The 24,031-nt window shown below is 43.0% G+C and overlaps 4 protein-coding genes across 5 annotated transcripts in view; all 4 read right to left on the bottom strand.

Annotated features, from left to right (window-relative positions):
- Window positions 1–5: 5 nt before the first annotated feature.
- Window positions 6–3,279, bottom strand: vps29 (VPS29 retromer complex component). Its single transcript, XM_062553803.1, has 4 exons — window positions 3,149–3,279; window positions 1,354–1,545; window positions 875–1,110; window positions 6–564 (listed from the first exon to the last, which is right to left on the bottom strand). Exons 1-4 carry the CDS (start codon window positions 3,149–3,151, stop codon window positions 447–449), a joined length of 549 nt encoding a protein of 182 aa, XP_062409787.1. The 5' UTR covers window positions 3,152–3,279; the 3' UTR covers window positions 6–446.
- A 93-nt stretch (window positions 3,280–3,372) lies between these two features.
- On the bottom strand, window positions 3,373–8,956 carry noc4l (nucleolar complex associated 4 homolog). Its single transcript, XM_062553800.1, has 15 exons — window positions 8,799–8,956; window positions 8,551–8,671; window positions 8,211–8,317; window positions 8,010–8,117; window positions 7,568–7,717; window positions 7,314–7,416; window positions 7,104–7,138; window positions 6,918–6,968; window positions 6,702–6,813; window positions 6,351–6,411; window positions 5,992–6,102; window positions 5,236–5,396; window positions 4,790–4,872; window positions 3,882–3,995; window positions 3,373–3,703 (listed from the first exon to the last, which is right to left on the bottom strand). Exons 1-15 carry the CDS (start codon window positions 8,946–8,948, stop codon window positions 3,587–3,589), a joined length of 1,584 nt encoding a protein of 527 aa, XP_062409784.1. The 5' UTR covers window positions 8,949–8,956; the 3' UTR covers window positions 3,373–3,586.
- A 424-nt stretch (window positions 8,957–9,380) lies between these two features.
- pus1 (pseudouridine synthase 1) lies at window positions 9,381–12,729 on the bottom strand. The gene is made up of 7 exons (XM_062554025.1): window positions 12,298–12,729; window positions 11,917–12,128; window positions 11,685–11,822; window positions 11,485–11,587; window positions 10,912–11,378; window positions 9,650–9,880; window positions 9,381–9,530 (listed from the first exon to the last, which is right to left on the bottom strand). Exons 1-7 carry the CDS (start codon window positions 12,368–12,370, stop codon window positions 9,504–9,506), a joined length of 1,251 nt encoding a protein of 416 aa, XP_062410009.1. The 5' UTR covers window positions 12,371–12,729; the 3' UTR covers window positions 9,381–9,503.
- Window positions 12,730–13,608: 879 nt separating this feature from the next.
- Window positions 13,609–24,031, bottom strand: part of ulk1b (unc-51 like autophagy activating kinase 1) — a 27,276-nt gene continuing 16,853 nt past the window's right edge. For both annotated transcript variants that reach the window (XM_062553932.1, XM_062553933.1), the window contains exons 19-28: window positions 23,145–23,386; window positions 22,169–22,341; window positions 21,855–21,973; window positions 20,212–20,334; window positions 19,856–20,016; window positions 19,291–19,505; window positions 18,539–18,657; window positions 17,556–17,713; window positions 17,210–17,345; window positions 13,609–17,041 (exon numbers count right to left, since the gene is read on the bottom strand). In XM_062553932.1, the coding sequence (XP_062409916.1) occupies window positions 16,986–17,041; window positions 17,210–17,345; window positions 17,556–17,713; window positions 18,539–18,657; window positions 19,291–19,505; window positions 19,856–20,016; window positions 20,212–20,334; window positions 21,855–21,973; window positions 22,169–22,341; window positions 23,145–23,386 (1,502 nt within the window). In that variant the 3' untranslated portion in view covers window positions 13,609–16,985. The remainder of the gene's footprint in view (window positions 17,042–17,209; window positions 17,346–17,555; window positions 17,714–18,538; window positions 18,658–19,290; window positions 19,506–19,855; window positions 20,017–20,211; window positions 20,335–21,854; window positions 21,974–22,168; window positions 22,342–23,144; window positions 23,387–24,031) is intronic.

Here is a 24,031-nt window from a genome sequence, read left to right as displayed (position 1 = left end):
AAACGTTTATTGATGTCTGTAGATTTATTATAGGGGCACATGATTTTACAAAGAAGAAGGGGGTGTGTGAGTGGGAGGAAGGCCTAATATCTGAAAGCCCAAGTTATTGACAAGACATAGAAATAATATGTAAAGAACTAAAAATACAAAAAGTGGCACCACAGTACATCCTTAAAGACATAATGCAATTAACCTGCCGTTATTGCATCCTCTACAGCCGTCAGTTGGCAAGACGAAATGCAAGCGAGCGCTGTCGACTTTCACATATATAAACAGTATATTACATTTCTTTTCTCGACCAAATGGTGAATATTTATAGTACAGAACTGACAGTGTTGCGATGTTGTGGAGCTGCAGGTAGAAAGGAATGGACTGACGAGCATTCTGGATGCTGGCACCTCTGGCTCTCCCCGCTGAAGGCTGGTACCCTTGCGGCACGGCCACGTTTATGATTTCTTGTACTCGATCCTCTCCACTTTGACGTCGTCGCCGATGAGCTGGTACACGTACGTGACAACTGTGGACGCCTGGATGTCCATCAGGACGAAAGACGGTATAATGTTGCTGTGGGCAGACGACACAGAAGAACTCAAGACTTTGCGCGTATGTTGAATTAAACATGGCAAACTCTCTTGTTTCTGTGAGGTTTTGACACCAGTGTAAATGTGCCTGATGTTGGTGTTGGCAGGAAAGCAGAAATATCATGTTTTCCTTGGATGAGTTCATTATGAACTTTCCGTAAGGCTATTATCTCCACTGTTTCTAACTACCTAAGAATAACATATAATATGTAAAAAATCCTGTAAGCTTAGCTGTTATGGTGAGAAGCACACAACATCTCTCCAATACACCCAACAGATGTTTTGCTCTTTACCTTTCCAGTGCATTGTAGGCCCCTGTGGCTGACCCTGGGTTGATGTAAAACTTATTCTCATTCTCAAAGGCCTCAAATTTATGTGTGTGCCCAGAGATGAGAATGTCCACGTCCAACTGCCTCTGCAGTAGCGCCAGGCTGGCCATGTCGCCCCAGGGAATCACCTGGTGCCCGTGGATCAGGCCAATTTTGAACTGTCCCACCGTCACCACCTTTTGTTCAGGGTAATTCAGGTTCTGTGAAAGGAATCGTTCATTTGTCCTTGTCTTTAGTCACTGTTATGCCCATGTCTGTCTGGTTTTCATTAACCTATCAACCATTCAAAAGGTACTTCAAATACTGAATTTAAAATACATTTGGAATGTCACCTACTACACACATACACTAAGTCTTGAGACAGAATAAGAGATCTATTTTTCTACCATTATAATGACTCAACAGAACACACATTCTACAAAAGGGGCTCTTCTCAAACCTACCTCATCAAAGTCCCCTCTGACAATGTGAACATCCCCTGCCAGTGTTTTCAGGTAATCATAGCTCTCCTTGGTGCACAGATTGCCGGTGCAGAGAATGTGTTGAATCTTCCCTGGCACCAGCAGTTTCTTGAATTTAGCCGGTAGTGTGTTGCACCGGTGTGGAATGTGCAGATCGCCTAACACCAGGACCAACTGACAACGCATCGATTCAAACGGGGGGAAAGGTAGGATGACGTGTTAGAAAACAGTCTCGTTCTGAGTTGTACTTGAGTGACCCTCACAGAAGTATCATCAATTCACACTGAGCATTTGCCAGTGAGACTGTCAGTAGGCCTACACAGCGAAGCAGCGGCTTAGACCATACTACCTCATGGTGAAACTAAAAGCTATGTTCACTCAGATTTTACTGCATTCTCCATGTCAAGGAATGATACAACTTTACCAATCATCTTCAAGAGAAGCTCTGGACTGCATCCTATAGAGGCTGCACCACACACTAGGTCCAATGACCAAGCCCAGTGCAATTTGCCTACCGCACCACAGCAACCCCATTAGTCTGCAGAGCAAGCCTTCACAGGAGCGCGGTGCACAGAAATGAAAGGTCTCAGCAGAAGGATGAGGAGAAGGACACTTACTCTGTGACCAGCCTGAGTACAATGGACAGGTTGATTGAAGGCAGGAAAGGGTTGGGTGGGTGAGGTGAGGGGAATGGGGTTGTGGAGAGATCAAGAGAAAGTATGATACCAAATAAAAACAAAAAGTGAAATAAAATAAATGGTGAGACAAGAGGGAAAACTGAAATTAGAGTTCAAAAGTGAATAAATGAATAATAAATGAGGCATTCAAAACACAAATAAATAAAAATGATTTAAGTGATGCTAGCTAAATAAAGGGTTAGTGGTGGTGGTTAGTATTTATTACATGCATGCGTGAGTGAAAAAAAAACAAACAAAAAAATGTGAGGCCACACAGATCGGTTAACGTTATGTGAAGCAAATTAAAGACTTGACTAGCATGTTAAAAGTGGAAATTACACATTCCAGAGAGACATTGTGAGTAATGTGACATGCGGTTAAAATAAACCAAAAAGCCTGCTAACGTTAGACGTCTCGCTTCGTGTCATGAGCTTGCCATTAATGATAGCTACTGAACTCGGTCTCAACTAAAACTGTTCCTGTTTTAGCAACCGCCTAGCTAGTTAGCAACTTAAGCTACTGTAAACAATCGGCAAACTGTATTTGCTCGCCATTTCAACTATTAATGAACAGATCTTGAAATGATGTATCTAAAACAGCTCATCTGACAACATTGCTCGCTGAACTCATAAAACCCACTCGTTGGACAGAATATGCATGTTAATGTGGTAGCTCGCTAAGATATCGGTTAGCTAACTAGGATGCTTGCTGGTTCTGTACACCTTGTCAGTGGAATGGCAAGCTAATCACTTAGACATGTTGCCACACAAAGTTCGGTTACAATGGGTGAAGAAAAAACAAGGTAAGCAAAACAGAGCACGTAATACTGATGTATATGTGTAAGAAACGTTTAAACAAACGTTCACAGGGCCGTACAGCTGGTATTAGGCTCTTTCCCACTTTTGCTGTCACTGTCATGTGATCTTTCACCCATCTCGAACTGCTTGCTACGAGCTAGGAGGGGGAAAGGTACAGAAACCAAATCCCTCTCTCCACAAAATGCTCGCAACACCTAAATCTACTCGCATGCATGTTACGCTAACAGTTTCTTGTCAAAATGTTGTTACACTATGGGTCCACAAGTGTTATTTTAAGCTTACCATCTTCTTCGGCTGCTGTATCTGTTGGACCTCCGGGAAAAGCTACGCACACACGCGCACGAAACGTAACTGCACGTAACACAACCAACCAATACAATTTCGATTCGTCATACGGAATTCATTTTAGGACATTTCATACATTCCCGCATGAAAACATTGCACCGCAGTAAAGACGAGATCTCATGTTTAGGACTCCAGTTGAAAATACAAAACATACAACTGTCTTAATTCAAACATTTGAAAATGTTTAATTGTACAAGTTATACAAGCAATTTAGTTAAGATAATGGTAAACTGGAAATAGACATTTATTTCTAGACATTTGTAAGACATTCTTATTTTAGAGATATACAAAGTCATACGGTATGTTCAGCAAAAAATACATGAAAACAAGTGTATAGTAAAAAAAAAGGACATTTTTATTGTGATAATTCTGTATTTACTCCAAACAGAAGTGAATGCCCAGGACATCTCTTGAGCCTTTAAGAAGCTGAGTAGCTTGATCAAACTCCAGTGGAACAGTACTAGGGACCTCTTTCAGATCTTTCTCCATTAGCTGTGGAGGGGAAAAATAATGCTCTTGAATTAAGAATATTACTACACACAGCCTTATTTACTTCAAATTACTTGGAAGTATATCAAAGAGGAAAAACTGAGACTATAAGGGTAGCATGACAATGCTGGAGTCGGTGGTTAAGCATGCATTTGCAGTTTCGTTTGAGCAGGCAAATTACCTCAAATGTGGAAAGCTCAAGAAGGTTAGAGATGTCCTTTTCCGCCTGGGATAAAGGCTGATTGATCGCCTGGGCTGCTTTTGCAACATCCGGGTGGTAATGGTTCTGTAGAGTCTGATGGATGACAGAGGCAGGAATTACTTTGGGACCATTGGGAAAAGTGAAGCCCATACAGTGACAGTGATGAGTGTACCTATTTGGGATACCACTTCAGTAGGAAAAGAGCTCAGAAGAGACTAGAAGTGCAGAAGTGTGGAATAGAAAGGACAGATGTCAAAGCAAATGTGAAGGGCACAGTGAAGATATCGGTCACTTTTCTGTTATTACATTTCATTCCAAAAGTAAACTCAGGTTTGAATTCCACATAAAATCTATGGGAAGTTCCTGTAGCCATTTTGAATATGAATCTGGTTTGTATGATTATTAAAGCATACTTGGAGCTGAAATTAGATTTAAATCAGCAGGTCATTAAAAGGTAGACTTGCACTTCTTTATTGTACAGAGTACAGACCACATCCCATACACAAGTGTGCCTTGATCCTAACGTAAAGTCTTTTGCACACTAAAATCCAACATTTTGCATGCGTGATTTTGGCCTGTCAATTTCAGAATGCCGCAGTAGGAAACCTCATTGACTTACACTAAACAGATGCGGGAGACAGAAAATAGAACCTGTTCCGAAAACGTTTTTTGACAGACAGAGGTTTTGGAGTCAGTGTGCAAATGTGACTGACAACGCAACACAGTCTCTTGTTTTTGTTCAAACATACGTCAGTTTCACGCAAGTGTGCACAAACCTTAGTTGTGCTGCTACAGTAACAAAGGGTTAGAGGGTGGGAAAAATGCAGCATGCTACTGTAAATCAAATGAAAAGGAGGCCAAATGTGGCAGAAGCCAGGTCCTCCTACCTTTATCTCCCATAAGCTGCTCTCCAGAGCATTACAATGGGCAGGGTCTTCTTCCTCCATGTTGTACGGGTCATTACAGGGCGCTGGTGGTACAAGGCATACAGAGGTTATTGACAGTTGCATACATTCACAATACAGTCATCTTCATCACTGCAAAAGAACATCTGGAGAAAACTGGTTGGTCTTCAATCAGTTACAATTATCCCTCAGTGGCAGCACTAGTGACAAGGACTAACATTTAAAAAAAAGCTCAGAGGAAATTACTTTTAAGGTTGGTGGGGTTTCAAGATGAGGGTGAGTGAAGGGTGTTTTAGACTTCAGGTAAATGAAGCGCAGTCCAGTGGTAATACAGTTATAAACTGGCTGTGGGTGGCAGATGGAGACACACACAAACACACACACACACACACACACACACACACACACACTCTCTCTCTCTCTCTCACCCTCAGCACTGGGTCTGTGGATGAGGACCCTGCAGGACGGGTGACGGCGGATCAGGTTGCAGATGAAAGGCAGGAGCATGACCAGAACCGTCGGGGGTGCCGTGAGGGCCAGCCGCGAGAGCCGCTTAGCAAACGCAGCCACCAGATAGACTGGCAAATGCCTGCCGAAAGAAATCGTGGTCAGAAATACATTTCACACAGAAATCAGGAAATGCATTTTACTCAGCAGAGATAGAGTCAGAGGCATCAATCAGAATGGTTGGAGCAAAACTTTAAGGAATTGGGCAGCCGTGGTGTACTGGTTAGCGCATCGGGCTTGTAACCGGAGGGTTGCCGGTTCGATCCCCGACCAGTCCACCACGGCTGAAGTGCCCTTGAGCAAGGCACCTAACCCCTCACTGCTCCCCGAGCGCCGCTGGTTGGGCAGGCAGCTCACTGCTCTGGGTTGTGTGATTCACCTCACTGTGAGTTCACTGTGTGCTGTGTGTTCACTAATTCGGTTAAATTGGGTTAAATGCAGAGAACTGAATTTCCCTCACGGGATCAAAAAAGTAAATATTCTATTCTATTCTATTCGAATTATTTCATTTGTTTTAGCAGTTAAGTTACGTCCCTGAGGTCTGAAAAGCTTTGACATAACTTTTTAGAGCTTGACTATCAAAATGAAACTGTTGTTATAGAATTAATTTCCATAACAGTTGCACAAAAGTGGATTTGCCTGCTTTTGAGAGCGATTGTGATGGGAGGAAAACTCACGTTGAGGAAAGGAAAAGGTTTGCCAGGTGGAAGAAGCGTGCTCTGTACTTCGCATGGAAAACGGAGGGCTCCAGTAGATTGTAGAGTTTCTTGTAGAAGTCTGGATACTCTCTGACAGCATGATTTTGAACAAATTATTTTCACGAGGCAGATTGACAGTATTCATAATGGGTGGTGAGATTGCAGCTCATGCATGTTTAGACAATATCAAACAGAAAGGCTCTAAGTATGTTTGCAAAATCATGAAGACTTCAATATCAGTGGGGGCTATATCTGTAATGAATGCAAAAACTGTTGTTGGTGGTTATGGTTATGAAGGTTGTGACTGTTTCAAATGTATGCAAAGGCAATAAACTCACAGATTGTGCTGATGCATGAGAATAAATAGACCATTCAAAGCTAATAAGCTGATAGCTCCACCTGCACAAAGAATGACAAGAACATAAAATTTTGTAGAGAACGACAATAACCTCTCAGCTTAAAGCAACAGTAACTAATCAGTCCTTTCCACCCCACTTGGCCAACCCCTGACTAGACTGATGTTTGATTTACCTAATGTCCTATCTCAGAGATTTGTACTGTAACATCATTCACACTTCAGATCCACTTAAAAATGTCTTAATCCAGTAAAGATATTTTGCGATTAAGATGATCAACCACAACAACAACAAACGTCATCACAAAGAAGAAGAACAGTGAGTTCGTCTCACCAATATCATAGGCAGCAGTTAGGAAGTCGATCATGAGTGTTGGCTCGCTCATGTGAGGAAGTATAGTCTCGTGTAGAATCACCAGAACCTTCTTGTACATGCTGCCAGGCAACTACACAAACACAAGCAGTGATTAGCAAGAATTCATGCTCAAAAAGTAAATCAATAAATAAATGAATAAAAATGCAAATATAGTCTACAATGACAAACACATACCTTATACTTCAGAAACATTAACCATGTCCTCTCAAAAACACGCTTGTGCTCCTGAAAAGTCAACACCATGAGCAAATAGTTAATAACAAATAAAAAAAAAACAAAGATAAAGATAAGAAAGATAAAATGCAAAGATAAAATTAATCCATGTATTGATACAGGTAAAAAATGGATGCTCACACTCACTTTCAATTTGGCTGCTTTCCAATCATTGTGCTTAGCTGTAAAGGAGAAGGGTATTGCTGTTGAGGGCCTTCCTACATCCATGCTGACCATAAACTTTCATTCCATATAGGTTTCTAATTTATTACTCAATTGTATATGTTTGGACAATAAGCATCTGTTAAGGACAACGGGCTTGTAAAGAATCATCCGGTAACAGTGCATTGTTCTGACCTCCTTGTTGGACCATGAAGTCGGTGAGCTCAGACTCCTGACTGGGCATGTTAATGTTGGAGAGAAGCGTGAACACGTTGTTCTGGAATGTTGGCATCACAACCTGCCAAAAAACATCCATATAGTTGGTAAAAGATCAAAACCCTAGTAGCAATAACATACGGTAAGTGCAGCAATTCATGTGGAACCTTTATCGCTAGAGTAATGTTTCTACATCATCACTGTTTCTGCAACACCACTTCTCCATCTCTTACCCCTTTGTTTTTCTCCATGACTTTGGCCACATGGTCTCGAATGGAGCACATCACGTAGTAGCGCACATCACCCATCTCAAGGAACTCCTGGAACCTAGAGATGAGCATGGCCATGTCCTCGCTCTCAGACAGCATCCGCTCTACCACTGCCTGCACACAGACATACGCTGCACACTGTCATTCTGCATGTACACTTCAGTGTCACTGAATTTAAGGAGGTACAGATTTTTCTGGTACATACTGACAAAACGTACTTGAGTAAAAAGAAAAAAATATTGCTAGTGTAATGTGCTAGTCTTACTGATAGCATGTAGATTGCTAGTCTATATAGCACATACTGACATCTTTTTAACTGAGTTGTATAACTTTCTCAACTAAAATTAACCACACCATTTGTGTTTCATATCATCCGTAGTGCTTATCAGCTGTGTGAATGACTGACCTGTATAAGCTCCCGAGGGAAACTGTAATGCTCACACCAGTCCAGCTTCTGCAGGGGAAACTTCCCCTCTGTCGATGCCAACTTCATCAGCATACACAGGGATGCCTCCTGTAGAAATATAACGTTCAGCAAGGTGTCATTGGTCCTGATATGGCTTATCACACTGTTTACTCACATTGTAGCATAAGCAGTTTGACTCACCTTCACTTGGTAAACATTATGCCCCATGTTCTCCAACAGCTGCTCTATGCAGTTATTATATCTGTGTCTCAAGAAAATTCGATATTTCTCATCGGCGCTACGTTCACCTGATAATAGAAAAGATGCTTAGTTAAAACCTTTATCTGAAACATCTGAATCACTACGATGTACGAGTTTATCATAAACAGATAGCTCATCTATCCTGTGAGCTTCGTCAGCGGCCAATACAATAATTAATTTATCAATCTGGACATTTTCCCGTTTACTGATGGGGTGATGGGGTACACCGGTGATCATGATCTTGGAAGGCAAAATGTGACTGACAACATCCACAACTCACCCTCCAACACTTCATCCTCCTCTGGTAGTTTTCCGACAAACAGGTCACCTCTCTCCAGTAAGTCGCTGAATAACTTTCCACAGGCTTGGATGGCATGCATTAGCTCTTTTTCTTTGTTCGACTGGGAAGCATAACACAAGCTTAATTAGCTAATGTTTGTGAATTATGATAGTCTGTCCATACCTTATAAAAATCCCAACCATCGTTACAGTGCATCAAGACACAAGTTACCCCAACGAGTCATTTACCTGCAAATACTCCAGAAGATCAAATATTTCGTTAGCATTTTTTCTGCTCTGAAGTACACTTTCAACTTTATCGTTAATTATCTTTTTGTATGATTTGGCACTTTCCTTCGAGGTTTCAGTCCTCACGTTGTTGCTCTTGGTCGGCGCCATGATGTTGTGAGTGGAGTGGCGTCACAACGACAAGAACTACCAGTCTTTATCACACTGCCACCGTGTGGTTGGAGCGAAAACACTAATTGCTGCAGTCTTTAATAAAACATCAAATTAAAAAAAGAGCAAAACGCTGAACTCATTCTGAACATATGACTGAAATGTATGATGCATAGTACAAACAGGAATATTGACTATTGAATATTGTCTCATGACTTTGCGCAAATACGTAGTGGCTCTACCAGATGTTCAGAAATGTATTCAATCACCTGAAAGAATCAATAGAAACACCATGGAAATATTTCCTTCAGAACAATACAATTCATTTAAATGCAAAAAGTTTTGCATTAATTGGTCTAATTTGTTTACATTGATGTCATGAGTGCAATGAACCAAAGTAACATCACCCCAAAAAGCAGAACGCACACAAGATTTAAAACCAAATATTTATTCAAAACATAATCACTAAACTGAAAAACCTTGCATTTTGCTCAGAAGTACTTGCAATCTGATAAAAGGCAAAGGAAAAGAAAATGTGTTCCATGATTGTTAAAATCAATCCGATCCATTTCCATCATCATCCTGTGGAAGACAGAAGATTTTACATAAGGAAAACGCTTGGGACCGTCATAGCAATAATACAAAATAACAATATGCAATTACAACTCCAATGGAATCATTTTTTCCACATTATACTGTACCTGGTCTCCACTTGGTGTTTCCTGTTTTCCCGTTGCTGTTGCCTCAAAGTCATGAATGGACAACGTGGCCATCCAGCTGACCATGGACTTCTCCTCTCTCTCTGTCTCCACAATGGTGGGGTAGATGTGAGCATCTTTGAAGCTCGAGATGGCCTCTTCCTCCTCAGTCCACTCCAGAGTCTCGTGGAGCCCATCTCCTCCAAAACGTTTGTTGTAGCGGTCAAAGTGCACCTGTTAGACACACATAACCCTGTCTTTAGAACATTGATCGTTTTGCATGATGGAGATGCTGTTCAGTTCATTCGTTGATTGGATGTAAACGCCATGATATATAATAATAGTCATGCCTTCAGTACCATTTAATAATAATGGTACTGAGGGCATGTGTGTGGCCATTACGAGAGCCTGATTATGAAGGTGACTAAATGTATGCATTTGTAAGACGGCCTGCCCAAAAAGCATGACATTCATCAATCTCCAAAAACACCAATCACCACCTCACTACACAGGTGCCCTACAAGGCTCGGTTCTGGGGCCGCTTCTCTCTGCCACCTGGTTGGGCCCGATTATCCACTCACACAGCTTGTTACCACTGCTAGGCAGATGATACCCAAATATCTTTCCCACCTCACGACACCACAGTCTCGGCGTGAGTCTTGGATAGTCTTTCTGACATATCCACTTGGATGAAGGAACACCACCTGCAGCTAAATTGCTCTACGACCACATTGCTGGTCTTCCAAGCCAGACAAGCCATACATCACAGCATCAACATTGACTCCACAAGTTTGTGATAAACTTGGGTTTCATGCTTGATGACCTGCTAACCTTCTCTGACCATCTTCCTCTGTTGCCCGGTCATGCCGCTTTGCACTATTCAATAAAAGAAAAATCAGGCCGTACCAAACCCCACACGCCACCCAGCTCTTGGTACTGACCACGGTTATCTCTGGCCTCGACTACTGCAAAGTGAATGAATAAATGGAAATGGAAAAGTCAACCAAAGCTTAACTAAGGGGAACAAGTTAAGGATTATTATAGGCCAAAACTAGTACATCCTGCACTAGATAGATTAGATAGATAGATAGATACTTTATTGATCCCCAAGGGGACTATGTACACATGTATACAAGCATGCTGTAAATCATATCATTAATCAAAAATCAGAAGTAGATAATAACTTTGACCCAATCTATGATTTATATAGAAATATGTTTTTTTTTTCACAATATGCAAGAGGGAGGGAGCCAGACAAATGGTACCTTCTCCAACACGAGGCCGAGCCCGGGCGCTTTGGGCACATCCACCTTCTCCTCGCCCCAGCTGCGCTCCATCAGCTCCTCGGTGGCGTAACCCTTCACGACGGCGATCACCAGGCCGATCATCTTGCGGATCTGGTGCATCATGAAGCTCTGGCCCCGCACGGTGATGACCGCAAACTCGGCGCCCTGTCGCAGAAAGGGCTCACCGCAGGTCATGTGTGTGATGTAGCGCTTGGCGCTGGGGTCCCTCGGGCCCTTCTGAGACGTGTAGTTGTGGAAGTTGTGGGTGCCCTTGAAGCGGGCAAACAGGCGGTTCACCCATTCCAGCGTGGAGGCTTCTAGGCGGAAGTCCGAGTCCTCCTGGTTATGGTCCTTTGGTGAGAAGGACACCGTGGGAAGCATATAAGAGTAGGTCCGGGCGTCGCAATTGTTTTTCGAGTTGAAGCCACCTGTGACTCTCTTGAAACCTATGAGAGTGATGTAATTGGGAGTGATGATCTTTAGCAACATTCCATTCTTTGATAATGCAATTCAATGGCAACTATCAAAGGATCATCAGAACAGCTGCCTCACCTAAGATTCTGATCTGGGATGGAAGCTCCGCATTGATCTTGTTTACAATGTCCTCAATCAACCAGAGCTTGAGAGACACCACTTGACCTGCAGCAGAAACACCCTATGGAAAACCAATCAAAACATCTTTCTTTCATTTTATAATCCAAAACGCATTAAAACTGATAAACTACTACAACAATCCGAACTCTGAATAGTACCTTATCAGTTCTTGCACATCTCTGAAAAGACATTTTCTTCATTTCATCTTTGTGATTCTCAGGGATGCAGCCTGCCTTCACCAGTGCTGTCACTAGGTCATCCTCAATGGTTTTGAATTGGGCAGAGCCAGGATTTCTCTATTTATACATTAAAGTAAAAGAAGTCTCAGTACATTTGACAATTTTCCCACACTGCATAGTATACAAACTTTGCTAAATGAGCCACACTTACTTGCATACCGTAATATCCTTTGCCTGAATACGCCATTAGCAATACCACTTTTCTTTTAGGAAGTTTTTTCTCCTCTTGACTTTGGTCTTCAGCTTCTTTCAGCTTCTTCTCGACGCGTTCCCCATCACCAGCTGCACCATTATCCTCTGCGAATCTTTTCATCTTGCCGGACGAATGAATAGTGCGCAAACCTTCACACTGTAAGACCAACCCTTCACAAAAAAAATTACAGCGAATGAAATAGTTAGCTTAGTTTGAATGGTGTTAGCTTAAGTTGTAAACATGCAAGCGAAGTCTCTAGCCTAGGCAACCGACAAAACAGTGATGCTAAAATATGATGATGAACGGTAGGTTACATTATTAACAGAAATGTTATCTTACCTCTGACTTTCGATCCTTGACATACAGCTCTTGGATTTGGTAAAACATGAATAATCCGCAGCAATTTTAGCATATCATGCGTTTCTTCAAATACTTCTTTTAAATCACTGTATTCAGCGTGAACATATTCCTCGCTGCATACAGTGATCAGTCAAGTAACAGCCAAATCAATCGACCTGTGTAAGTTACGAAAGACAATACATTTTTCTTCACCGGTCACAGCGACGACACCCAAGTCTCCACAGTACCTAGCTACACATTCAGCATTGTAAGTTTCACGTGATATAATCCTTTTTGTTTGACAAACCGGATCAAGGTAGCATCCCTTCTTCTTAATCTGGTTCAGAAACCTTTTTGAAATTAACAGACAGCGGTCTTTCTAGCAATGAAATTGGTTCATACACGCCAAAGTCACGCTCACATGGAGATGTAACCTCTGACCTTTCGCGAAATACCAAATATCGCGAGGATAGACGGGACAGAAAAGAAGCAGTTTTTTTTCTTCTTTTTTTGCAATTCATAGAATAATTCAACAATTATCATGAAATACTATAAACTACACGTTTCCACTGCTTTATCCTCGAGGACATTCAGCATGGTCCTTAGCACATCATGAGGATATAGGCTACAGGTGTGTGGCATGTAATATAAGATTTAGTATACAGTGAATGAAGAATGTCAATGTTAGGCTACATTAATAAAGTTATAAAAATCTTATTAATCACCATTGAAAGGAGAGTGTCCTGCGGGTTTAGAAAGGGGTTGTCATTTTCACAACTCGGAGGGAGTGACATGGTCAGTCCCTGCAGAGGCAGGATGCAGACAGGCCTTACTGAGGGAGTGAGTCTTGAGGCCCCTCTCATTCGTCTTTTTATCTATCCTCCCTTCCTTCCTCGGTCCTCGTTCCCACTGATCCAGATAAAGAATGATGGGGCGGCAACAAAGGGATAGTCTATCCAGTGTTCCTTATAGATCAGTGGTAACGAGACAGAGGACTGAGGAAGGAAGGAAGGGAGGGAGGATAGATAAAAAAGACGAATGAGAGGGGCCCTATGTCTCAAAAAGGTTAGAAGCATGCAGCTTCAGTAGATCCAACAGAGGGCATGCATACAATGCAGAGAATGCATGAATATCATTATCATCACATTTAACAGATAGATACAATTATATACCCACAATGTCTGCTTTACTTTTGTGAGATGCTATCAATTTAAGGAATTGATTGAAATGTTAAAAATATGTAAAGGTAGGCTTATTTGTTGCAACACAACAACTTTGGGGAAATCGTTAAGAGGAAAACACATCAAGCCATTCACTTAATTTCTCATTTTATTGGTGCGTAACCTTTTGGAGTTCAAAAGCAAAAGTTACATCACATAGACAGTGACAGAATGTGTGTGTAGTTAATTTAGATTTACTTGGTAAACAGACAAGTAATGTTTTTAACAGTCAAGCAATGAGCGGGAGGAAATCAGAATGTTTATTACTTCTCTTTGGTGGGCCGAGGGGGGTAGGTAAGATATTCCCATGCACTTATTTATATACATGTAGAGCAATAACTTAATTTACAATTCTTATATACAAGTGATACTGAGAGACCGGGGTGGGGGGGATAAAGCCTTATTAGTGGGCCCACTGCTGATTTACGGGGCGAGCAATTCGGTATTCATATTCATATGCACAGTAGCAAATAGTATGAAAATACATGTGAAATGAGCTCACTGTAGTGTATGTGTAGCGCTCTTATTTACCTGACAGAGAGGTGATTTGACAAAGAGAGGCATGTCTCTGTATCTACCAGTAATTTGAGATTATCACTGCATCAATCAAAAGTTGCGCTTTTCGGTTCTCAATGAGTGTAGTTGTATGCTATTTAAGTGTGTACTTACTTGGTTAATGAGAGGGACTAGACTATATGAAGCAAATGGAAAGCAGCCATATGAATCCCAAGCTGGAATGGTCATGAATCGCAAACTCTTCACAGTATACAGTATGGCTGATGTAACAGAACAATGAGGCTATCGGAGAGCTTTAAAAATAGAGGAAATTTGCTTCTGCTGAAAAGAAAGGCAACACACTTGCCAACAAGTGCACCAAAATATAGTCTACCAGTCCACTGTACATATGAAAACAAAACAAAACAAAACAAAAGACAAAAAATACATACAACTTACAACTGGCCTTTCAAATCAGAACAAACTGGACCATCTGGTTAACTTTGGACCATCTGGTTAACTTTGCAGTCATTAAAGGAGTCCTTGGTAATGACTCTTTACTGCCACAATAACCTCCCATGATCAGCAAACACATGGTGCACAGTCAATTTACTTAAACACTAGTCGCACACAAACACACACATCACCTTACACACACACTCCAAAAATAAATCTATACTTCAAATCAAGCACCCAACAATCCAAAAGTCGAGTATAAACCTTAGTTCTATAATTGTGCCCACCCTTTCATCAAAATAACATAACAAAGCTAAAACACTACAGAACATTATTTATAGTGTACACATTTTTGCTTTTTTCTTCCATTTTCTTTTAAATCAAAAGGCACATTTAAACATCTTCCTTGATAGCTTAAATCTTTTCCCTGTTAAGATACAGAAAAAGAAACTCACAACAACATAAGTTAAAATGAAATTCTATATCTAAAAAAAAAAACTCTACAGAGGGCTAATCTAAAATGCACTGGGAAAAGTCTACATCTAAAACAACCTCTAGCAAGCCTATGCTGATAAAATGATAAAATGGCTGTTCCCATATATCTTGAGCCTCCCCCTGCCATGAACGCACGCTATACAGTACTTTTCAATGGCAAAGCAGTGCAAGCTTTTCAGTTGAGGGGTTTGCTTTATACTTGCCAGACCAAAAAGCTTGCGTAATGAACAAAGCACGCAAAGCCTCCTGAAGCATCTCTAACCCACGTCCTTAATAAAACACTGCTGTTTTGAACCAAGCCTGAATAGTAAAGCTATTGCTACGCAAGACCAAGCCATCAGTGCTGCAAGTGAGAGATTGTCAAGTGACCTTGAAGAAATCAAGCACATTCTCTGGACTCTATCGATATTCAGGTGCCATCACTGTATTTCCGGGTAATATTGCACAAATACTGAGATGTCCATCAACTTCATTCGAGGTTCATAGAACTCTAGCCCCAAGCCGAGTGTTTGAGGGGAACTGCTCAACTCAAAGGGATCGCTCAAATAAGCAAATATCAAAACAACAATCAAATAATGCTTTCCCACTAGTTCCATTCAAACACATTGTCACTCCACTACAAAGAATATAAATGCAGTCTACAATTTCACCAACACACACAAACCTTAACTCTACACGTTACATTCACAATGGATGATTATGGTGATGATCGTTTGACCATTAAGACAAAATAAAAAAGATCATATGGCCTTAACTCAGAACTAGACCTGAAAGATCCTTTTCAATAAATTGGAACGCAATTTACCACGTCTTTAAATAATCAGTGGGACATCATCTGTGATTGGTCGTGATTCTCTAAAGTGCAACAGGTGGCCTTAAAATATTCCCTGCTACAGAATGGGGATATTCAGTCCTGTGGGCATGCAACATATATAGAGAAACAAAACTGGGGAATGTATCAGTCGGCTTTTTTTCCCCCACACCATGGCTCTTCTTGAAACTTTGGTAAAATGAACCAGGCGTCGATTCCATGGAAAGTTAAGCTTGTTAGGCTTAAATGAAACTAATGGAACAGCTGGGGCAACAACTGTCCTGAGGACATTCTAATCTCCTGTTTTTCTGGTCCAAAACATTCAGAAACATTCCAAAACATTCAAAAAATAAAGTATCATTAAAGTAGTACTTTCAAATATTTGGAATGAATAATTGGTCCAATATTGGTTGGGGGGGGGGGGGGGGGGTGGTGGTCTTCCATTCATATCCATTGACCCTAAAACCCATCAAGGGATATATGGGAAAGTAAATGGATGATACTTAAACTTCTGACTTTAGGCCAGCTTACTGAAATGGGAACAACAGACGATATATGTTATCAGGATGGCAGATGACTGTGGAAAGTTAATAAAAAATAGATTTGCGTAAACATGGCGTGTTCTCATCTGATCAAGACCATCCAATATACACTCCTAATGGAAACATGGATACTGCGTTTGAAGGAACCTTTTCTTCACAGACTCCTTCATACTCCAAGATGCCTTGCAAGGCTAATCACAGTTTGTTTGTGTTGGACTGAGGCGGCAAGGCTAACGAGAAGAGACTAGAAGAGTGATATTGTGGGGCAATGCGAGAGCTCAAGTCAGAGTTCAAAATGGGTGTTGGTACCAGCATGTCGCTCCACTTCCTGGTTCTGATTGTGTCTCCAGCTGTGCCTGTGTGTTCTTGTGTCCAGTGAAGGGTGAGGTAAGCTGAGGTGTGAACAGGACCAAACCTACGGCTCCGCGGACACTTGACCCTTCTCGCGTCCACTGCTGTGGCTCTTTGACCTCTCCCGGCAGAGAGCCATGCTGACCGAATCTTCAGTCATCTCAACAGACATCTGATGCACAGTCACTGAGCAGAGGCTTACAGCGTGCGAGAGAGAGAGAGAGAGAGAGAAAAAGAGATAGAAAAAGAGAGAGAGAGTGGGAGAGATATTTCTTGAATGTCCAGGCTGCTTGCTGTGGCCTTACATAGCAGGGTTGTTTATACACACAAGCCAGACTGCAGAGCGGTGAGACGGCGTTCAATACACTGCTTACCTGCAGAGACACACAAAACACAGTCACCATTAGCCAGGAGACATGAAGATCAAGCAGATCGTTTAATAGTTCCAAGTTCCAACTAAACTAAACTGAACTGAAACCCCCCACAAACTACAGCTTCATCCCTTGAATTCACAAGTGTGTGTGCGTGTTTATGCCACTCACACTTGCTAAGGCTGAGGATGTCGGCCTGTTCGGTGAGGAGCATGGAGAGGCCCTCCATCAACAGCAAGGCTTTATGGTAGCGCTGCGCAGACAGCTCCCCCTGGTGGAACATTTCATCCAGTGCAGCTGTCTGAACCTACACAGCAACACAGAGAGAGGTTTCATTTTCAAATTAAAATGTTTGTTGTACTACTACAACTACAACTACTACTACTACTAATAAAAACAACAACAACAACAACAACAACAAACCCAAAAATACAAACAAACAAACAAAGTCAGACAGTCAAATAGAGGAAGCAGAAGAGGGGACATGAGCCAGAGGAGCTGAGGAGCGGAGGCCCACCATCTGTACGGTGTGGCTGAAGAGCAGCCTCTCGGCGGTGATGGTGTTGATGTGGTCCATGAGGCGGTGTTTGCGCGAGAAGAAGCGCTCCAGGCGAGCGCTGAGGGAGCGACAGGACATCACACTGGACTTGTAGAGGTCATTCAGTCTTCTGACCACTGCAAGTGCGCGCGCACACACACACACACACACACACACACAATACATTAAAACAAGCAAAAATACTGATCCCAGCACAACAAGAGCATTTAAGCTGTGTTAATACGGTCAGTTAAATGTGACTCAATTCAGATTTTTTGCTCATAATTATGTGGCACAACTCTGACATGCAGCATGGACGTATAAACAGGAAAAAAGCACATGGATTCCGATATACAGATCGGTTTCAGACCTCTTATGTATGTGGAAATAAATCAGATATGAACTGATATGTGCCAATGCGACTGCAGTCTAACCGGGCAGGTCGGCTATCCCCTTGTCATTTTCCACTTGCAAAATGCCCACCATCGTTTACCTTTTCACATTTACATCACACACACAATATTGCCTTCAGTTCCACTTGAGTGCACGACTGGCAGAACGATGTAATTAAATTGAAAGCAGAGATAGAAAAGCTGCACTAAAAGCTCTCCTCTTTCTATTTCGCCTGAAAATAAAATCAATAGCCTATTTTGCTGGACTTCTGTTCATTCTGTGCTGTTGTCTGCAAGCCTTATACTATCTATATTCAATAACCCCATAATGGCAAAGATTAAAAAAGGATTTTTAGAAATGATAGGATAATTATTAGCTCAACTAATTGCATATCTAATCCTCTGCACGTTGTGTATATTCATCAATAACAAACATGGCAAACATTGAATTTACTGCCATGGTATAATTCACAGCTGGAATTGGACGTGCTGTGTGTTTTATTTGAACCCCATAATACCACGGCCGTCTTTTTGAGGGCATGTGTAAACCGATGCGGTGGATGTCCTCACCCTGCTTGACAGTGCTGGAGGGGTACAGCTTGCCCTCTTTGATGCCCTCCATGGCCGAGTGCAGAGCAGAGGAGAGCAGCTCAGCAGTCTTCATGTACAACACAAGCTGCTCTGCATAACTAAAACCACACACCCACACACACACACACACACACACAATAAATTATATTACACAGTATTGCTACAGTTTACATAGACACCTGTATATAGTTTGCATAGAGTAACATTGCATTCTGCTCCAATTACACATGACGGGACATGAAGGGACGCTTTCATGATTGATATCCAAGCCCGTAACACCATAATTGGCTGCATTCCAGGTATAATTTGCCTGTAATCCCTGCCTAAGAGGCTTTCTGATAAGAACGCAGCATAATGTTTGAACTGCAATGTTGGCATAACTTCTTTGCCTGTGCCTGCTGATCAGTTGGATCAAATCCATATATGGTTGAACAGTGGACGGTAAGCAAACTAAAAGTAGCGGCATCACTGGGTACCATACAAGTCCGTATGACTGTGTTCTGTGTCTGTGACTGGGTGCCTCTCATTTGGTGTTTTATACACCCTCCCTTCCTTCCTCGGTCCTCGTCCATCTACATAAAGAATGATGGGGCGGCAACAATGGGATAGTCTATCCAGTGTTAGTTATAGATCAGTGGGAACGAGCCTGGAGGATCGAGCATCGAGGATCGAGGAGAGATGTTGAGAGGCACCCCATGACTGAGTGTGGAGGGGGAAGGTGCGGTGCTCACCTCCACTCGCGGCTGAGGGAGCTGATCTGGTCGGCCACCATGCTCTGCTGCTGCAGCAGGGAGGCGCAGGAGGGGTCCCCGGGCTCTCCGACCTCGTCCCGGTCCTGGTCGCGGTCCTGGTCCCGGTCACCTGCCCGGCTACCCGCCACCTCCACCATGCAGCGGGCAAACTCCAGCGTGAAGCGCAAATGCCGCAAGGTGTCTGTGTGCTCCTGCTGCTCACGGAGAGGGAGAGGAGGAGAGGGAGGGGGGAGAGATGGAAACTGTTTCACACGCGTCCACGAGTACACTCAAAACACTGAAGGTCTAGAGATGACTAAGGTAGTGTATATCAAAGAGCATCCTGTCACTAAAACTGCTGTACAAACAGAGTCACACTAGAGGCAGTAAGAAACTGCAGAGTTAGACGCTATGAAGAACAACTGGCACAGAATGAAAGGGAAACAAAACCCAACCTAAAGAAAAAAACAAAAAAACACTCCCAGGACTGACTTGAGTGCTCATATCACTCAAATCAGATTTGTGTGTGTCCTCTGAGGGCAAGACAGCATCTGGATTTATTTACCTCCATTAGTGTCTCCTCTGGTAGCTCTGGCGCTTCAAACGTGACTGCTCCCTCCAGATTGGCCGAGATGGGATCTGTGAAGCCATACCGGGGACTGGATGAGCCCTCTGGGTGGTACCGGCTGGTCAAGGACCCAACCGGACTGATGGAACTTGAAGATCCTGCAAAGACCAAGAGGACACAATATCAGGAATGATACATTATCAGAACCTTCTTGTGTTACATTCTGCTCTACATGATGAATTAATAAGATAGGAAATACTTTATTCATCCCGAAAGCAATTTGACATTAATTCCGGTGCTTATAACTCTTTTTAAAGTGAATAAGTGCAGACATAACAGAGGGAGGTATTTACCCGAGAACCTCCTGGTCCGAGAGGACTGAGGGGGTGTGCTGCCACTTGGTGGAGAGCCAACAGTGAAGACAACCCTGGCTGGACTGCCTGAGCCCACCACCATAGTGCCTCCAGCAGATGGCGCTAAAGAGACAGAGAGACACAGCTGTGTGTTAGAGATTACCGTGGGCGGGGCTACTGCTCACCAGACCGATGGTGCCACTGGTTGCTCGTCCAAAACCAGCCTTTCATGTTCATGTGTGGTATGAAAATGTTGTTGTGGTTCCGGATACACTTAAAGTGACAAAAACACCACACCTGTGCCAGAAGGAAATAGCAGATGGCAGTGGTGCAGTGGCCAAATTTCAACACTTTTCAACAGTTGAATTCACCTGAGAAAGTAAACTTTTTTTTTTTTTTTTTTTTTACTTTCTTTTTTTCACTTGTGTGCGCAGTCTCCAGGAGACATCGATCATGGTGCACTGTGTTCCCGACTACTTCTCCCAACTGTCCCAGTTTTTCCCAGGGAACAAGAGGGACACCTGCTCCATCACTGCACCAATGATCCCACCTGCTGACCCATTTAGATAAGCAATCTCCTGTGGATAGAGCCCTCTATGCAAACTACCCCAAATAAAAGCAAGCTACTGTTTTACAAAATAGTGTCGATGTGCGAAGAAAACGGCTCACTGTTTGACTGGCACAACCCTGCGACGGAGAGGCGTGCCCTTGTCTAACCCGGAAGTGACCGCATGTCAGCGCTGTGAATGCACTCACCCTACAGACAATGGTTACACACTCAACTACACTGAACTTCCACTAACGCCATTGTCAACATCCCCCTTACCTTACCTGGCACGAACAATCTACACTGGCTACAACAGACAGTGGTGCAGGGGGGGAGGGGAGCCACACCCTGTGCTAGCTTAGACCTGAGGCTATTTAACACCGAAGAATCCACTTTCATGGCTGGCCAGACAGAAACAAAAGCCGAGCTGGAAATTTCCTGATGAGAATCGTGTTTGGCTGGCGACATGATAACAACAGACACGGCCTTTGAACCTGTATACAGCAGGGCACATTAAATACTGGGATGCACGGTCTATTTGCAGTGACTCAGTTCATTGTACGCGTGATACACAAATTATGTGGGGGTGAACGAGTTCATCTGAAACATATGAGTGTCTTTAGTGAGTAAATGTTTCAATGTTGCTCAGCAACTAGCTGTGCACGAATAGCAGCATTTCCATAACAGACTGTCTACGTGGTGTTCACTTCTACCTAATGTGATTTTGCTTAAGATGTCCATTTAAGGCATATGGAATCTCAGCTATTAATTTTGTTCTTGGATGGAAAATACTGAGAACATTTACACAGCCAAGTTAACCATGAACATACTACTCTGACTGCATAACAATCTGTGGATAAGTCCTGGTTTGTTGTTCAGCATTTTGGGTTGAACTGGTGGTTTCATGTACAGTGGAAAGCAGCATAGCTCTAGTATTTGTACTGAACAAATTCAGAAATGATACTGACGAATGAACGAGTGTTTGAGTAAGTGAGTGGGTGATGAGGTGAGTGAATGTTTTGGGGGGTTGATCTGTAATGAGTAAGTGGTCTGAGTGAGTGATGAGGTTGAGTGAGTACTTTTTGTGGGTGCTGACCTGTAATGTCTATAGCTCTGTTGTCAGCGCTGAGGTTTTCTGAGCTCCCTCGGTCCCCCAGCGGTCCTCCAAACGCCGCCATCAACAACATGTCCGACAGGCGACCAGCGCTCTGCGACCTACAGGGAAGACAAGAACAGAGCGACTGTGGTTTATTGAGAATAATAAGACCATCCATAAAAATAACCTCCTTCCCCATTCCCTAACTGCTTCCCTGTCCTTCTTCGACCACACCTCCCTTCACCTCACATGGCTCCGGCTATCTTCTCACGGCTTTAATAATGGATGGATGTCGTGAAACGCAATTACTGTACCTCCCGAATCCTCGGCCCTCCTCCGCTCCTCTGTCCAGCAGACTGCCGGGTCCCGTGTCCCCCTGGGTCTGCCTGTTGCTGGGCGACGCCGCCAGGATGAGGCCCTGCTGCGCCAGGAAAGTGACCATGTTGGGGGAGCTGGGCGGCCTGGGGAACTCAAACGGGGGCATGGCCTGTGGAGAGAAAGAGTTTGGCACGGATCAATTTCATTTCGCTTCTACTTTTGAATTTGCTGACGCTTTTGTTACAGACATTTGATTACACACACAGTGATCAACTTTCAAAGAATGCTTTCTCAATCAAAGGAGTTTTAACCCAGGACCTAAAACCTACAAAAGAGCAAGGAATGCTCAGTGTGGTTGCATATTTGTCAAATTCATTCGTGTAATATCAGATAAACTGATAAATGCGGTTTTATTGTGGAGCTGTCTCGTACAATCTAGGTTCACCACAGAGGAAGATAAAGATGAAAGAAACTGGCGCTTTATTACACTGTGGCTGTCTGGACATATTTCACATAGTCAAATATTTAAGGCAAACACTGGCTTCAATATGTGTGTCACTTTAAGGACATGAACATATTTGCTCGCCCTTTTTCTCGCTCTAGACGTCTAGCTCTTTTGGTCGGGCTAGTTCTCCCACAATACAACTCATAATATGGAACTCATCAACTCATAAAAAGAGTGGACAGAGTATAAGCCTACACAACCTACATTGAAGACAACACTTAACCTATAACACAACATGTACAGTCTCTTTCTGTCTCGTTCTCCATCTCTCTCTCTCTCTCTCTCTCTCTCTCTCTCTCTCTCTCTCTCTCTCTCTCTCTCTCTGTCTCTTTTGGTCTCTCTCTGTCTTTCTTTCTCTCTTTCTCTCTGTCTCTCATTCTCTGTCTCTCTCTCTCCCTCTTTCTCTCTTACACACATACAATCCCCAGATGACAGTTTCACATAGGCAGCTGGCGTGAGTGTCTCACCCTGGAGGGGGAGCCCAAGATGGTGGGCAGGGGGCTTCTCTGCATGAGCTCGCTGAGGCGGGGGGAGGAGTGGAGGGGCCGCAGGGCCATCATCCCCCCCTGAGGGGCCACCACCGGGTCCGAGTGCTGCTTGCGGATCTTCTGCCGGGCGCCGTTCCCCACCTCCAGGAGACAGGGGGCGCTGTGCAGCCGGGTGCCCAGACCCTTGGGCTGGTGCTGAGGCTGAAACCTGCCGTCCAAGCCTGGGGGAACCAGGAGACACGTAAAGGAGTTTTAGTTTATCCATGCATCCAATTTATCCATTTATCCCTCCACTGGGATATAAATATGCATACGTACATTCATGAACAACAACAACTGTGGAAACAAATTGCCCCACTGATTAATTGTTTGATTAATTGATGAAGTGAACTGATTATAGCAACAGATTTAACTACTAAAAAAAAAGAGAAAGAAACTATTTTTTATCTGTCATAAAGACAGCCATCCTGGTGATCACTTGACCTTACACACTATGAAATATTTCATGACAAATGCTTCACATGGTTTCTAAACAGCTTACATGAACGATGAGACCTTGTACACAAACATGGTGTTATATCTGAGGGTGAAATAAAAAGACAAATACGGAATACGTGCGCAGGTGCAAGGCTTGCAGCCAGGTGTGTGTGTGTGTTTTTTTTTTCTGTTTTACGGCTTACAGCCAATTATTCACTCTGTAGGAAAGGACAGTCAGTGGCCGCTGGCATTTCTGGAGGCTATAGTCAGTGTTGACAAATTGGGCCGGGTGATGTTATTTCACATGAAACCTCTAAAGCTAAAAATGGGATCACACAGAGCGGAGCCCGGAGGCTCGGTGGCTGCCTCTCCGCTCCGGTGTTGTTTTT

Source organism: Sardina pilchardus, chromosome 14, assembly GCF_963854185.1.
Source record: "Sardina pilchardus chromosome 14, fSarPil1.1, whole genome shotgun sequence".
Taxonomy (NCBI): domain Eukaryota; kingdom Metazoa; phylum Chordata; class Actinopteri; order Clupeiformes; family Clupeidae; genus Sardina; species Sardina pilchardus.
This window is presented reverse-complemented; position numbering and strand designations above follow the sequence as displayed.